Genomic DNA, 17,184 nt, shown 5'->3' on the forward strand with positions numbered 1-17,184 from the left:
AAATTTCGTGCCATTTTGTCTTTACACTTTTATGTGTATTGTGTTGCTCAGAAAATGTTTAATTAGGTTTTTGATTGAGGTCATTTGTTAAAGTTGCTCCTTTACAGTGTTTGTGAATTGCTCTTTTTTTCTGAACTTGAGCCAAGATGTAGGATATTACTGCTGCTGAAACTATTTGCCAGTTACCTCCACCGCAACACAAAGGCAGCAGCCACGGAGGAGGCATGAGAACGCCTCTGGCTAATGCATTTATACTGTAGTGGAGGTGGGCGGGTTCGCTTGCAGACCTCTCACCTCCTCTGTATCTGACACCTCACAGGACAACATGTCCACCGTGTTTGCTCCTATCATTCTCCACTCCAACCATCAATTCTCACCTCACCTTCGGAGAAGTGTGATGGTGAGGTGATGAAAGCATTGCTGAAGTGCAGCACAAGTTGTTGTTTGTGCAACTTTAAATCGCGATTGGATAGAGAAAGAGGTGCAACATGTATGCAACAGAGTGAATCAATTTGTTTTAAGGCTTAACCTAATCCGATGACATTTTGTTCATATTGATGAAGTGGGTCCACATGAAAAAAAAGAGGAATTATGTTACCACAATCAGTATGAAAGTAAATAATATCACATAAATCTTTCAGCTCCTCACGGTTTGTCAATAGAACATGATTTATATTCAGTTTGAAAGGTTATTGTTCACCCTTGGAAAGAGAACTTTGGCCAAACTCTCTAAACAAAAGGTCATTCATTCAGCTTCTTTCATGCCCACTGAGATTTAAAGTAGAACTGACTTTGTTTTATCACCTCTAGCCCTATGTTTTTAGAAGCAGGATTCACATGATGCATTTCTGGAATAGAAATTATTAATTCCGAAATAATAATCTAAACTCAAGAAACTGGGCAACAGTAAAAGTAAAAATATGATGTGGACCTCCTACTGTTTCCACCATTGACTGTTGGCTGCAAAAAATTGCACATACTTATTCAATATTTTTGTAAGTATAAAAGCAGTTTTAAAGAAATTCCACATATTATTTTCTTTGTATACTTTCTGCCTTTCTGTGTTATACTGCACTAAAGACCAGTTTGAGTGCTCTCCACATCTGGCTATTATTGTACTGTTTCTATAGAGGTGCAGGACTTTTTATTACAGTGAACACACTCAGAGAATTGAAAATGAGACACGGGTGAAGAATGCACAGAAACTGCTTCAGCATTCTACTTTGTTAGTTTTTCATTCTGTACCTGACAAACACACCAACAAGTGTGGAAGTTTGACATACAGCTGTGGAGAGGGATAACTCAACATCCCACCAAACTTCTCCTGCTGTCTCACAGTGTTCTCTGTGCTGCTGCTGCTGCTTTGCTCTCCCAGGTCTTAATTCCCCATAGTCCACGGCTCAGTGAGCTGCCGTCACATGAGGCCCTCTTTCCCAGTGGAAACCAGAACAACCCAGGCAATTTACATATGTAATTGAGTGGAAAGCATTTGTGCCGGGAGCGGCGCTACTGGCACGCATGTGTGTCTGTTTATGTGTGTACACCCATACAAGACTAGGGTCTATCTATGAGGCTAATTCTGATTTATTACATCTTGGCTCTTGTTTGTGTAGCTTCGTCCGTCTTTGCTATCTGTTGCGATAACACTGTACTCACTGAACTAATTGCGGACATGTGGGAGCATTACTTCAGTGGGGTCTTCTCAGACAGGTTGTAAACAAGGATTCCAACACCTGAGCCACGGGCTAACACCAGGCCATGAGACGTTTGATAAATTAATGTGTTGAAGACCATCTTGTGTGGCCTGTATGTGCTGATTTTTACCTATCACTCCCTGTGATTAGGAGAAGTTGTTAATTGCATTTTCACTGTCTAGTCCTATTATTGTCACAACTATCTAGTCACACACAGCTGCATCTCGCAAGATCACACAGTCTTGGCAGGCTGGAAGCCATGTGTGGACCAGTTGGCATGTTGTGAGAAGCTACTGTTAGCTAGGGTTGAGGTTTTGATGTGACAACACGTGTAGCTTGGCCACGATAAACACTAACAATCCCTGATTCTTAGAAAAATCGAGAAAAGATCAAAACTCCTTTGTTTGCAGCAGTGAAATAACCTCTACTTGTACCAACGTTGCATGAATGTATGTACATTTTTTATAGATTCCAGGTGTGTTTGAGGAGCTGCTACATGCGTTTGTATCATGTATGAGATTTCTCAATTCTCAAGACCTGCAGAGCTTTCGCCAGACACGTAAGCCTGCAGCATTAAAACCCTTCAAATGTTCAAAGTCATGACATGCAATACAGAGATAATGTCCCTCATCTGGCATGGAGATCGTCATGGTGTTCATGCTCTGACTGCATGCCAGATCTCCTCCATAAGCTATTTTAAGCTGCTAAGTCGATTGTGTTGTTTTATAACAGATTATAGAGCTGATACCGTCTGATGTGTGTCAACACACCAGGACCTCAGCGATCAGTTGCCCCTGTCAGAGTGACTGTGATCCAAAGATTATCAAACGTCTCACGGATTGTGGGGACAGGAAAAAACACATTTCTGTTTAAGCTATTGTGCGGATTAAAAAGAGCTGTTTTGTTTCTATATGTCCCCTTAATGTGTCACACCCCGGCAGTCTCAGAGCACACACAGGAAGTTTAGAGCCTTCTTTTATCTGCCACACACAATAGCAGCACTGTGCTTTCCAAAGCTTGAGTTATTACTCAGAGGAAATCGTTGCAAAGGAAGAATGTATCAAAGTCCTTTGATTGTGGAGGATCATAACTTAGCTACAGGAAAGGAATTGTTGTGTCTGCGTGCCCTCAGCCAATCCTTGTTTTTGAAGCCATCACAAAAACTTCAGTCTTATCTCTGAGGCCAGGTCAGTTTCAGCTGTAGGCTTGAAAGCAGTTTGACAAGAGTGCCACTTGTTGGCAAGTCACGTTACTGCATCTGTGAGGCAGACAGTGAAACAAACACTTCTGTTTCTGTGTATGTTTGGAGTGGTCTAAATGGCTAATGTGACTCTGAAAGACTTACCTGACCCAGCAAGAATGAGTTTGAATCAGAGGTCATGGTGCACAAATCTAAGGTGTTACAAGTTTTTAAGAAGAGCAGTACCATATACAATAACTTTGTATTTGCTGTTTATGACTACCTGACTTTCTATATCTGTCTTTTCTTGTGAAAAAGTTTGATCTTCTTCGGGTCTCTAAAAACTGAAAGAAATGAAACAGACATCATTAAAACAGCTTATAAACCTCATAGAAATGCTTCTTCAATCTTTTCAAGCTGGTAAATATTTTGATTCCATAAAGCTAGCTAGGATGCCTGGGCAGGCAGTACAGGTCACAGGAAGAGTGGTAAAATCAATGCATGAGAGAGAGAGTTTGTTGAAGATTGAAATTTTGCAGTTGCAGTTTTCAGCCTCCCAAGTATTCTAGGTGTAACAGCTGAATCATTTCAAGATTACAATTTCAGGATTACAATCTGATTTTATTTCTGAGCATAAAGTGAAAATTGTAACTGTAGTTCTGCTGAAATATGATGTTAGTTTTGAGAATTATTTTAGAAACATTATTTTGACTAAAATCTGAGATTTTAATTCTAGGGAAATTGAATTGATTTCAATCTAAGAATAAGAAAAAAATCAAGCTATATATAAATAACATAAAATCTATTTTTATATTAACATTTTCCTTCTCCCATTGTTTGGTAAATCAATTGTAAACAGTGTTTGTGTGATGGTGAATGTGCATGTCAGAGCCCTACAAACAGTACATGACACCCTTTGTTTTAATTCACATTATTACTCTGCTATAGTCAACATGAATAGTAGTAAAAGTATTATGACTAAAGAACTGGTTGCTGAACATCTAAATCCACTTAAAAAATTGAAAGTGCACTTGAGAAAGGCACTGAAACAGGAGTATTCTGATGGATCTGTTTTGGCTTGAATAGTCTGAGCAGCTCCCAGCTGTAGATAAACAGACATGCTCAGCCAATACTTTCCAAATAAATAAAAAGAAAGAATATTAGTTTGGGAGAAATATCTCTCTTCCCTTTTGTTCTTCTGACTCCACCACTCGGCTGCTTGCCCTCGTTGGCCTTCCTCCGGCTGCCAAACAAACACCATGCTTCTAATTGACCATGCTGCTCAGGGTTTTACACACACACACACAGCTCTCAAGTAGCACATGTGAGGAATGCTACGCACGTTGCCTAATTGCAGTCATGATGAGAATACAGAAAAGGATTTGTGTTGTGTTGGATGTGTACTTACTAACTTGTGTGTGTCAGGGCATAAAAATTCATTTAACTTCTCTAATATAATAAAGATGTAACTCATCTACAGAGTTCAATGTGTGGCAAGAGTCAAGCTTATGCCAAAGAGACTTGGATGTTGAAGGTTTTATTATAATAAAGACTGTGTTTTGAAAATAGAGAAATAAGGCGTCAAAAGACTAAAAAATAAACAGAATAAAGTCGTAAACATTAAAGACCCATCATACTGAAATTATTGCTTTATCGATCAACTTTAATTGCTTGTGTTTGATTGGACTAATGTCCAGCGGCGTGGCTATTCTGCCTACTTACAATAATATGTTATTAACCATATTGTCATCAGTAATTTAGTTGTCAAAGACAAGCCCAGCTTCATCAGTTGATCTTTTAGTGTTTGCACAGGAGATGGGACATTTAGCCCAGAGAGAAGAAGCAGTTTGGAAATGTTGTTAAAAGCTGTAAAATAATTTTTTGCCCAAACCAGGATTTTATACCTAATTAGGTTGTTTTGGTCCTAGGTAGACTAGGTCCCTAAACCTGACCAAGTAGTTTCAGTGCCTGAATATAACAAAGTAGTTTCTGTGTCTAAATCTTAACTAACTGGAGTGAAAAAAGTAATTTGAAATCAGACTATTGCCACCATCTACCCCCACTCCTCCATGTGCCAATTCTCTATAGACTACCAGGTCTGGAGGTCAAACCATTGGGTGCCCTGGGGCAAATTTGATAGTATCCAAAGTGGCCTATTTCCCAACAAATTTATTCCTAGACCCAGAAACCAGCCAATAGTATTCCCTGTACACTCTTCCAAATGGTGATTTATTATTAATAGTCTATGTTGAAATCATCCAAAATTTACCAACTTTTGCAGAAGTTTTCTGAGTTGCATCCTGTCATCTAGTACAGAATCTCTGTTATTTGCTTGTGTTCACGTGACTGTGTGGTGACAGAGACACCAGCAACAGCCTGGGAATGAACGTGGGGGTATATCAATTGCTTCTAGTAAAGTTTGATGAGTCCTCTCATCTGAGTTAAGGCACCAAAAGTGACCAATTGTGACCTTGCGACTTGTACAGACACAGTGTGATATTTGTGATTCCTTATTAATTCAAGATTAAGCAGATCTACCCCCAGCACACTGCTTATTCTTGAGTATATTCATGTGCCTGTTTTGCCTATTTGTATACTGGCATAACAAGCACAGTGAATGTTTGAAATGATCGTAACTAACTCCTTTATGTCTCCTCACTGCCTTGCATCTATTAATCTAAAATCTTAGCAACAGAGGCAACTGAAGCAGATGTTTAGAAAACAAACAGCTGTCAGCCTGTGTTTTTCATTAATCCTTCCACAGGAAGAAAGGGTTTCTGTAATTCTTCCTGTACAAACGACTCGTAAACACCTCCATAATGACAATAAACACCAAAAAACCCCTCATTGGATAACTTCTTACCTCTCACGAACTCCTAATGAATGTGACTGGTTCATTAGTTCCTATTGATCTCTACCTATTGGAAGCCTTACTCCATACTGTTTGGACCATAATTGTGATTGGTGGGTTGGCAGGTCCTGGTGTGGCCCGTGTTTAATGTCTTCACTTTATGAGCTATAAAACTCTGAATAGATAATCAATACAGTGTCAGCACAGTCTAAGCCGCCTGTAAGGCTAATGGAAGGTTCGGAGGATGGCCTTGAATAAATGTGTGTGCATGGCCACGAATGCATTTATATTTATCAGTTTTCCAGCGAAACAAGGAGAATTAGTATGCATGGGTATTGATATGAGGAGGAAGGTGTGTTTGCATGCCTCCTCAGTGTGCTGACTGAGCGACCTCCCATTTGGCCACTTCACCTCTGACCTTTTGTTTTTCCTTCCTCTTTCACAGGTAGTCCTGGTGGGTTCGTCCATTAATGAGCGCGATCAGATGCTGTTCATCAGCACAGACGAAGGCTCCTCCTTCCAGCGGCAGTCTATCGCATTTACACCAGATACAATCATCTTCCACCCTAAGGAAGAAGACAAGCTGCTCGCCTACTGCAAGGATGGCAGGGTGAGTATCAGAGTGCTGAGAATAAATAGTTGATTCTGTAGCTGAAAGAAGACAGCATCAATGTTACACCAGCAAAACATCTCTGCTGTCAGTGCAGCAAAGCATTAAATTTCAATTTTCACACACTCCAGCAGAACACGGACTTCAGAGGAAACTTGATACGTGATATACGGCATAATAATAGAGCTGAAGGGCAAATCTTACACCAGTGATATAAACTAAACCAAATACACACGCTACATTTCATTTTGGAGGTGTGATGTATTCTTTATTGGTTTTTAAGGGAACTCTTGACTGAAAAGTTAGGATGCAAAATACATGCAATTTTCAGTCCATCAGTATAATAAATGCACAAATCATTTTATTCTTACTTTTGCGTAATAAGTTTATTCCAGGAGGAGTCAATTTTACAAAACTTTTATGTTTTAGTATTTCTTCATATATGTGTTTTCTTAAGCTGTGGTGTGTTCTCTTAGCACACATATTGCACCTGTCAACACACATAACAACACATCTTTGGGTGAAAAAAAAAACAAAACAAAAACAAACAATGAAACAGGATTTAAGCAAGCTAGCATCCCAGTTACATTTTGTAATCAACCATATTTGTAGATAAAATACAAATAAGGAGAAGAGATTTATTAGTTTCACTGCTATCTAGCATTTTTTACTGTAGTGAAAGTAAAGCTCCTGTCAGTCAAGGTGCAAAAATAGTACAATAAACATTGACAGTTACACTGTAAAGGAATGTCAGCTGCTGGTTAATGGACAGCAGATAATACTTCCACTACACCGCTCTTCATGTCTTACACTGCTGTTTTTCACAGTTAATTGCTTCCATAGTTTTTACATGTCAGTCCAGGCTCAGCCAACATTAAGGTTCAGAGCCAGCTAAGGCTAATTGCCATCCTATGTATTACTTATGTGTTGTTGCCAAGAGGCACAGGGATGAATCATTTGATACAAGCAGCACTGGAGAAAACGAGCTTGGTTAAAGGCTGTTTGTCCTGACTGACACCCATATATTATCATGCTTCATTAATTCTGAAGGAACAAACACAAACACATATACCCATGAAATGATAGAAGCCTACGCACTGCACTTGATTTGCAAATCAATGTTAACCAACATGGTTGCGAAAGCGCTGCGTTCCACATTCAGATAAAATTATTTTAAATGGACACACTATGGTAAGCTATCATTGTTAGAATATTTATATCAAATTTTAGCCACTAACTACAGAACCATTTCCACATGTAATATTGTAACATGGCTGTGTCTCAAATTAAGAGCTGCATTTGAAGGCCAAATGTGTCACTGCGATGTGATAAGGCTGTCCCTTTGTGAAGGCTGTTTGAAACGTGGCCTTATTTTCCTGGTAGCAAAGTTGAATACAGCAGGTGACTCCTTTGTAACTTTTTCTATACCAAGATGAATTCAAAAATGGTGAAGGCCAGGGATCTGTAGGCCAAGTCCTTTTAGGATACAACCCCTGAGATGAGACAGAGCTACACTATGTTACACTGTATATATAGTATATATATTTAAACAGCTGTTTCCATTTTGATTCTCTGTGGCTGACCAGATCTACACACAAAGATACATACAGTTGTTTATACTGTTAGTTTGAACTAAGTTGTTTAAATTACTTGTTTCATATAGTAGTTACCTCTGTGAACCTTATGTAGATGGTGATGTCAGTATGGAGACAATCAGTGTAAAGTGAAAATTGATCTAGAGACATATAGTTGCAATAGTTCATAAATTGAAGACAGCTCAACTTTAATAATTCACGTGTAATTAAAGAAGAAATTTAATGAGGTTGACTGAGGTTTTAATCTGCTCCATATGGGCAGGCTGCAGATGGAATCCATTTATACAGAACAAAAAAGATCATTAAGCTGCAGGATGATGTGAAGACGTGCAGCAACACACGTAAATTAAGGTTTGTAAGTGCAGCCGGTCAGGCTTGGCTTCATGTTTTCACAGCTACAAATACATGTGTGGAATGAGCAGGAATCATCGCTGATGGTGTGTGCAGTACGTAGACTTGTGCGTTGAATCCTTCTCTCGGTTGTTTTTCAGACATCAAGAATAGCATGCGTGTGGGAATCGATAGACTTTCATTATGGGTGCAATCAATGCAACACACACACATGACTACAAATGCGTATTCACTCTCACTGCTCACAAAAAGCACACACACACAAACCCCCAAACCTGTTATGATTAATAATTAATTGAGCTCAGTCTTAACTTGGTGAAGCATTAAATTCAGCAGCTCGATTAGGCTAACTTTTTAAATTTTTTTTTAGACTCTCTCAATTTCTTCCCCTTTGTAAAGGATACTGCTGGTAATAGCATTTGTGTTAGGTTTCTAATTCAATGCCACGTCCTTCTGCGTGCGTGTTTTTTCATCTAATTGTGGTTTTCACTCTCATGTTTTTGTCTCCAGCTCTTCGCTTCATCAGATCTGGGCCGCAAGTGGACTTTACTACAGGAGAGAGTGACCAAGGACAGAGTCTTTTGGTTAGTTCAAATGTATTTTCTCATATGTAGTAGAATAAGCACTTCAAGATTGTATCTCAATGTTTGAAGATTGTCACAGCACAACACCTCTGCCACTGTGTGCATGGGCTTCATCCAGGTTCTCCTTGTTAGCCCTGTGATAGCCCTCTGTCCAGGGAGTAGCCTGCCTATTGACACTCTAGCTACCAGGCAGCTATAAAAAGAGGTGATATTTCATATGAACAGTGGCGTAGGAAGCATTAAAAATGTGGGGGGGACACCTTCTGTGGGTGGGTGGTGAAAAAAAGTACATCAGTATATTATGAAATATAATATAATAATATGAAGTAGTTGCGATTTCCTGTGGATTTTAACAGGTTGTTAAACTATTTTACCTACAGAAGTAAACACTTAATGACTATTTCAGAGACAGATTCAACTAATGCCCCACTGTGTCCTGACGGTCCATCACATGTGTTTTATTCTTGCTGATAAGAATAGGAGCAGGTGGCTGTGCACTGGCTAGGCGAGGCTTAAGCTAGCAGGCTAACAGGGGCTAATCTGGCCTTATTACAATATGGGTTAATGCTGAAAACAACTCTAACTCTCCGTGTCTTTGTTAGGAATCTCCTCATGTCCATTGTGTGTGGGGAGGGAGCAGAAAAGGCAACAACATGTCATCAGACAAATAATACCGTCTACTGTAACTGAAAGTAAACAGCAGCTTCCTCCCAACTTTTCTAAGTTGATTTAACCCTCATGCATTGTTCGCAAACACTACCCTAATGTGTTGTTCGGGGACAAAAACGTCCCCTAACTTTAACGGTTTTAAAAATATATTAGATAAATATTTTTTTGAAATTTTTTTGCATAGACCTTTTAATTAACTTCAGTTCTAATCAACAGTAGTGAAAAAATCATTTTCCCCCAGGATTTTAACCCTTTAATCACCAATTTTATAAGGGGTGGTGCTGAAAATTGAAAAAAAAAAAACACAAAATGGCTCATTTTTAATAGAAAAGGTGAATGTGGACTGGATTCTTTTTAACCTTTATTACAGTCTTGGTCATGTCAAACATCAGTAAAAAAATTGACTTTATTGCATTATTAGTTTTTGCACAGCACTGGATTTTCTTTTTTTCTCCCTAATGTGTTGTTCGGGGACAAAAACGTCCCCTAACTTTAACGGTTTTAAAAATATATTAGATAAATATTTTTTTGAAATTTTTTTGCATAGACCTTTTAATTAACTTCAGTTCTAATCAACAGTAGTGAAAAAATCATTTTCCCCAAGGATTTTAACCCTTTAATCACCAATTTTATAAGGGGTGGTGCTGAAAATTGAAAAAAAACACACAATATGGCTCATTTTTAATAGAAAAGGTGAATGTGGACTGGATTCTTTTGAACCTTTATTACAGTCTTGGTCATGTCAAACATCAGTAAAAAAATTGACTTTATTGCATTATTAGTTTTTGCACAGCACTGGATTTTCTTTTTTTCTCCCTAATGTGTTGTTCGGGGACAAAAACGTCCCCTAACTTTAACGGTTTTAAAAATATATTAGATAAATATTTTTTTGAAATTTTTTTGCATAGACCTTTTAATTAACTTCAGTTCTAATCAACAGTAGTGAAAAAATCATTTTCCCCAAGGATTTTAACCCTTTAATCACCAATTTTATAAGGGGTGGTGCTGAAAATTGAAAAAAAAACACACAATATGGCTCATTTTTAATAGAAAAGGTGAATGTGGACTGGATTCTTTTGAACCTTTATTACAGTCTTGGTCATGTCAAACATCAGTAAAAAAATTGACTTTATTGCATTATTAGTTTTTGCACAGCACTGGATTTTCTTTTTTTCTCCCATTTTGTCCCATAGACTTACATTATAAACACACTTTTTTTGACTGCACAGCCATGGCACTACATAATCATGCATTCTTGATTGTTGGTGGTTTACCCTGTTGGTAGGAGGTAAAATTTGTGATTTTTACAGTTAACAACTTAATTACCATATTAACCCTTTACCTGCAGGCCTGTGCTCATGTAGTGTAGTTTCTGGCTTGTATATGGAGTTATAGGGAGTATTTTAGCACATAATTGTGTGTCTACACACTGTGTGTGTATGTTAGAGAGGAAGAGAGCCATTTGCACACTGATCTTGTTGTCTGTGAGTACACACAACCACAGAGTCTTCATAGTCTTGTGCACAATCTCTGGAAATGATTGTGCAGCCTGGCTCTATGAAGGGCCAGGCTGTGAAGCTGTGAAGGCTGCACAAGTAGATCCGTCACTTGTTCACAAGCGAATCCTTCATTCGTTCACAAGTGAATCCTTCACTCATGCACATGTGAATCCTCTCTTCATGCTGCTTGCTGCTCTTGTCACCATTAAATGACCAGGAGGATGCATGCAAGTCCACTAGTGTTTTTGTTTTGTTTAGTCTGAACCTCTCAGCATCAAACTTACTTGTAGGGCTGCAACAAATTTACTTTACTTTACTTTACTAAACTACTTTTAATACTAATTTTAGTAGGGGACTAAACTGTAGATTAGATTTGGTTAGTCAATGATTATTTATTATGTTATCAAGTTATCTATCTATGGTGTCTATTTAGTAACATGCACATGTACGTATGGTCGTGTGGAGCGCAACACACCATGGAAAAGGGGCACTTAGACTTCACTTAGACTAATTCAGTGATCTCAACTGAGACACTAACCTAAAAGTAAAGTCACTCTACTGGAGGACGTGTTTTCCGAAAGCTAAAAAAAAAAAAAAAACAGCTATTTTACCCATCCACAACTTCAGACGCCAGAACTCCTGGATGTTTTCATTTTACATGCTTATGCATCGCCGTTGTACGTCTGAATTAGGTACACTTCACTTACTTAGTAACTTTATTTTCCTGACTTTCCTTTCCTGACAGTGTGCAAATGGCTCTCTTCCTCTCTAACATACACACACAGTGTGTAGACACACAATTATGTGCTAAAATACTCCCTATAACTCCATATACAAGCCAGAAACTACACTACATGAGCACAGGCCTGCAGGTAAAGGGTTAATATGGTAATTAAGTTGTTAACTGTAAAAATCACAAATGTTACCTCCTACCAACAGGGTAAACCACCAACAATCAAGAATGCATGATTATTTAGTGCCATGGCTGTGCAGTCAAAAAAAGTGTGTTTATAATGTAAGTCTATGGGACAAAATGGGAGAAAAAAAGAAAATCCAGTGCTGTGCAAAACCTAATAATGCAATAAAGTCCATTTTTTTACTGATGTTTGACATGACCAAGACTGTAATAAAGGTTCAAAAGAATCCAGTCCACATTCACCTTTTCTATTAAAAATGAGCCATTTTGTGTTTTTTTGTTCAATTTTCAGCACCACCCCTTATAAAATTGGTGATTAAAGGGTTAAAATCTTGGGGGAAAATGATTTTTTCACTACTGTTGATTAGAGCTGAAGTTAAAATGCGCTCAAACTTAACAGGTTGTCCAAACAACAGTCATGTTAAAAATTGGTTTGTGGATGCTACAAACATTCAAACCGACAGGTAACAGGTAACACCTGTTTAGAAGTTGAAAAAGATTTACAGGATCTATATCCCAGTCATGACTATATCAGTAAAATATGTATCATACAGATAGTCTGCTCCAATTTTGGGTTTAATTGGTAATTTCAATTGGGTTTCGGTCGTAAGTGCCAGAGTTTATGTAGCAGAACCTTTTTATAGATTAATTTTTTTGATGGTTTTGTGGCTCCAGTGGCAGAAGTACCTACACCAAAAGTAATATAAATATATGGCTTTTCCCATCACATGTAATATTTCACAGCCTGAGAGTTTCAAATCCTCATTCTTTCCTTTATCTGTCCATCCATAAGTCTTTCTTTCTGTTTTCTTACCAACGTTTCTATCATACTTCAATCCTTTCTCCTTCCTGTATACATCATTGCAGTTCAAAAGCATTTAAATAAATAATATAATTGACTGCACTCTTTTCCCATATTTTGAAGGTCAAGAAGGCTTCGCAAGCTGCTGTTAGTTTGTTTCCTCTCTCCAGCAATAGTAAATGAGCTGGCTCGCGTGCCCAGGCGGCTCTGATTTATACCCCCGGCTCTGACGCACAAATCATCCCCTCTGCACGCTGTAAAAAATGAGAGTGGGAGGGGGACACAGAGGGAGGGCAAGAGAGGAAGATAAACAGTCTTAAGTGCTTCCTACTTCAGAGTAAAGTTACAAACTGTAGATCAGAATGTGGAGCCTGGACTTATAATAAAGTAGAGAAGCAGCTGAATATTACAGCATATACACTTATTTGCTTTTCCATGCAAGTGACATACAGTGACAACAAAAATATGACGTGTGTCTTCAGGGCAGCCACTTCACCCCCTCGATCCTGGGGGGCTATAGCCTCCTCCCTCGGCATTGTGGTGAGAGGTGGGGTCCACAGGTTTCCAATAGTTTACAGAGCTCAACAAGAGTTAAAAATTACTTCATCTACATCTTTAAAGGCCTTAGTTGTTGTTGTGCCTTTGTGGTGCAAATAACCAACACTACATGAAAATATTAAAAATATACTGTATATACGTAGAGAAGATTGAAACAATCTGGACTTGTAGTCCAGACTTGTACAAGTCCAAACAAGGTGTCTTGTTTCAATCTTCTCTACGTATGATGACCTGGATGACTGAGAATCTTCATCAATATATTGTATATATTTAAATTCAGCCACACACAGCTGTATTTTATTTGACTCAGGCATTTCCAACCTGCTTATATATGGTGAGGTTGCAAAGATGTGTGCATGTGACTGTGCATAAATGTGTTGTTAATGTGTGTGTGGGCAGAGGATAAAGCTAGTTTTTGGGTCTGGTTTTGTTGCCTTGCCTTTGGCCTAACGGTCATAAAAGCAACAAGAGAGAAGGAGCCCTGCTGTCAGCGCATATAAAAACCATTGCATTAAAAGCAATCTGCCGTCAGGGTGGTCCCGCCAAATGTGTTCCACTGGACCTTGTTTTTGTGATCCCGGGCTGTAAAGTTTGAGTTTGTCATCCTGAATGAAAGAAACAGCATTTTTTTGGGAAATTGAACTGGCCTCTCTGACAACAAAAGCAAACGTTTGAGAATTGGTGATAAAAAAATGAAATGCGGATAAAAACATAATGGAATGGCAGTGAAACCGGAGCTGGGATGAATCCCCACACAAAGAGGATGTTTTTACAGGCCGTTTGCTCTTCCTCCTCCTCTTATGTTCTTTATTTATCAAGCTCCCCTATCTCTCTATCAGTAATGTCTGTCATTCCTTCCAGCTCTGCCCTCTTAATCCGCCTGCTTTCACAGCCCTGACCCAAGGAAATCAAATCCCACACACTTTGATTGTGATGAAGGTCTGCCTGGACCAAAGCGTTAGTGGAATGAATAAATGATGTATTGCCCGAGCAGAGCGTGCCTTCACCTTCAATCATATTTGCATTTCAAGCATGCAGCTGGCACTTTCTATGCAGGAGTCACCTGCACTGAGTGAGAATGCGAAGGTTCAAAGTCTTGATCAAGGACGCTTAAAGAGTCACACAGGACCTGTCGTGTCTGAGTGGACTAATAGATAACAGACAAGAAACAGGCAGCAAGGTGCCTAATAAGTTCACTTTTTTTCTTCAACCACACTTTCAGTGCGACCTTTCCATTGGCATTTACTTTTTCACACATGCTGTTTCCAAGGAGAAGAATGGACGTTTGTGCTTAAATTTAAAAAACCATCAGAGACTCTATGTAAACTTATTTAGAAGGTGTTAAACTCTTGTGCTGTTTATGCATTTGCTCCGTAATACTCGACAACAGTAAGCAGTGTTTTTCTTTGTGGTATAACACAAACACATTTTTGTCCTTATTAGCTATGAAAATGATCATGCTATTTATATAGAATCAACATTAGAATATTTAAATTCCAGAAAAATGAATGTGGGTCAGGCTACATCTGATGTTTCATCTGTCTGCTCTCTGTTTCCTTTCTAATGAGCCACATGGCACAGGGATTTTATTCAAGACACCTTAGTTTTATTGTCACAAGGTGCCACTCAATATATTATATCACTTTCTGTTGCCTTCATATTGATCAATGTCACATCACCTTTACCATATTGATCATTTGTCAGGTTTAACATTTAAACAGTTGCTACAGTCTATTACCTTGAGAACAGTTACTGTACATTTGTACTATTAATTCAATTTTTTTTAGCAATCGGATCATGACACTGAGAACTATGATCATAAAATATTTATTGAGGTCACCTAAGTTTGTTTTAGCTTGAAAATGAAAGCCATAAAATACTAATACAAAGTGGATCTAACACATTTTTATGGGTATTATATGTGTAGAAAACATATTGGCTTTCACAGATCACTGAGCTGACTGACCCTTCAGAAGTCTGAACCATCATGTCTGAGCTCCTCCTCTTTCTCTAGATTGATCCTCTACTCATAACTCTATTCCTCCCTGGCCTCCCCATCCCTCCTTGGCTTGCTAATTGCTCGTAAAGTCTCTTTATAGGAAAAGTAACAAGGTTTTAAATCTCCACTCTATCATTACTGGGCAGGGGAAATTTCACAGACTGCGATACACAGTTCTAATCAGATGAACTGCATAGTTTACTGCTCACTGAATGGCACAAAGTGCAGGTGAACAGAGGTGTGGAGTCTTTAATGTAAGCTAGGCTTGGCTCGGCTTAGTTCACACTGTGAGTGCATTTTTTAGGAAGAGCTGAGCTGTGCATATTTACTGAGGACCAAAGGATAGCTGAAGTATACTCATGCTGTGACTGTGCGTCCCTTTTAATAAAAGACAGGATTCCTCCTGCCTATATTACTCTTAAAATTGGTGTCACTGAGGCCCTGCTGTTGTTACAAATGTGGAACAGATCTGAATGTTGTATATCACCACACGTCTGCTTACATTTCTGTTGCATTGAACAGAGATCTGAGGTGCATATAGTATCCGTGTTTCTTAACTATAAGTTGTTGTTTTTGCTGTGTGAAAAGCGTTTTAATAATGAAACTCTCTTTTGTGTTTCAGGTCTGTGTCTGGTGTGGATGTGGACCCTGATCTGGTGCACATGGAAATGCAGGATGCAAGTGGAGGTGAAGTATAGACAACCAAAATTTTTATGCCATTTTATTTGCTCATAATTAGGTTGTAGATTTATTGGTGCAGTTTTGCAGGAGATTTTTAGACATTTTAAAACTTTATTTTTTTAAAAAAACATCCAATTTTGCTAGATAGTCTTGTTCTGTCTAGAATTTGTCAGAATTTTGCCACATTAATTTGTATTTTACACCCAGCAACTGTCATCTAGATGACTGTGAAGAACATCACTCTCAGACACACACTAAAGCACAAATTAAACAGGGATTCATACTTTAAAACATGTCCAGTAAAGCCAAATAGGGATAAAGAAACAGAACTGTTTTAATGAGCATTCACATTAAACCAAATATTCATCTTTTTGTTTTTGAATAAATAGATAATAAATAGATAATCTGACTTTTTGAGTAATCTACAAGTGAAGCCAATGTATTTCATATACATTCTAACTAAGGTCATTAATTACCTTTGACATTTTAAATACTTTGTGATTTATTCTGTGTTGGTTAATTTTTCTTGTCTGTGTGTCAACAAACCACTTTAATGGATGATCTTCCCTGACAGCCTCACTTGCCTGTAACAAACTGTGTGCTGTAGTCTGTTGAAATTATATTTGCTCCTGAGAACCTTGCTTCAGTGGCAATAGCCTGCCTAATCACACAGACATCCTCCTCATTACCTAATGTACCAAAATACTGAATGAATAACCTTATTTAGCCTGAAAATTAGCTGGCCTGACCTTTGCAACACTCTTGCCTAACATTGCATAGTTGATTTACACAGTGTGGCTACAACTCGCTTATTTTCCTGCTAATGTAGCACAAGCAGCATATTACCCGAATAAATATTATACTAGCTATTTTGCTAGTAATATTTTTTAACCACTTCCTCTCCTGTTTGGATTTGTTGCTGGTTTCTTTATGTTTAATCAAAACACAGAATCTGAGTGCATTAAGCAAAAGGATGCTGCATGTAGTGCACTTAATGGCCATAGGTGTCATTAATAACAAAAATTTTCTGATACAATAATAATTAAGCTTCTCTCATTATAAACTGAGATAAATGGACTTGCTGAGGTGGATAAATGTGACATGCTCTCACCATCAAGGCGACCTACAGTGTAACTGCTAGTAATAGAGGAGATGTAAGTTTGACCTGGCTCTGGCTGAGCAGGTAGTATTTTTT

General features: G+C 38.3%; 1 protein-coding gene across 1 annotated transcript in view; it reads left to right on the forward strand.

Moving 5' to 3' along the window:
- sorcs2 (sortilin-related VPS10 domain containing receptor 2) overlaps positions 1-17,184 on the forward strand; it is a 235,948-nt gene that overhangs the window by 175,861 nt on the left and 42,903 nt on the right. The window contains exons 4-6 of the mRNA XM_028429592.1: positions 6,171-6,335; positions 8,792-8,865; positions 15,931-15,995. Of these exons, the coding sequence (XP_028285393.1) occupies positions 6,171-6,335; positions 8,792-8,865; positions 15,931-15,995 (304 nt within the window). The remainder of the gene's footprint in view (positions 1-6,170; positions 6,336-8,791; positions 8,866-15,930; positions 15,996-17,184) is intronic.

Source organism: Parambassis ranga, chromosome 18 (genome assembly GCF_900634625.1).
Source record: "Parambassis ranga chromosome 18, fParRan2.1, whole genome shotgun sequence".
Classification (NCBI taxonomy): Eukaryota; Metazoa; Chordata; class Actinopteri; family Ambassidae; genus Parambassis; species Parambassis ranga.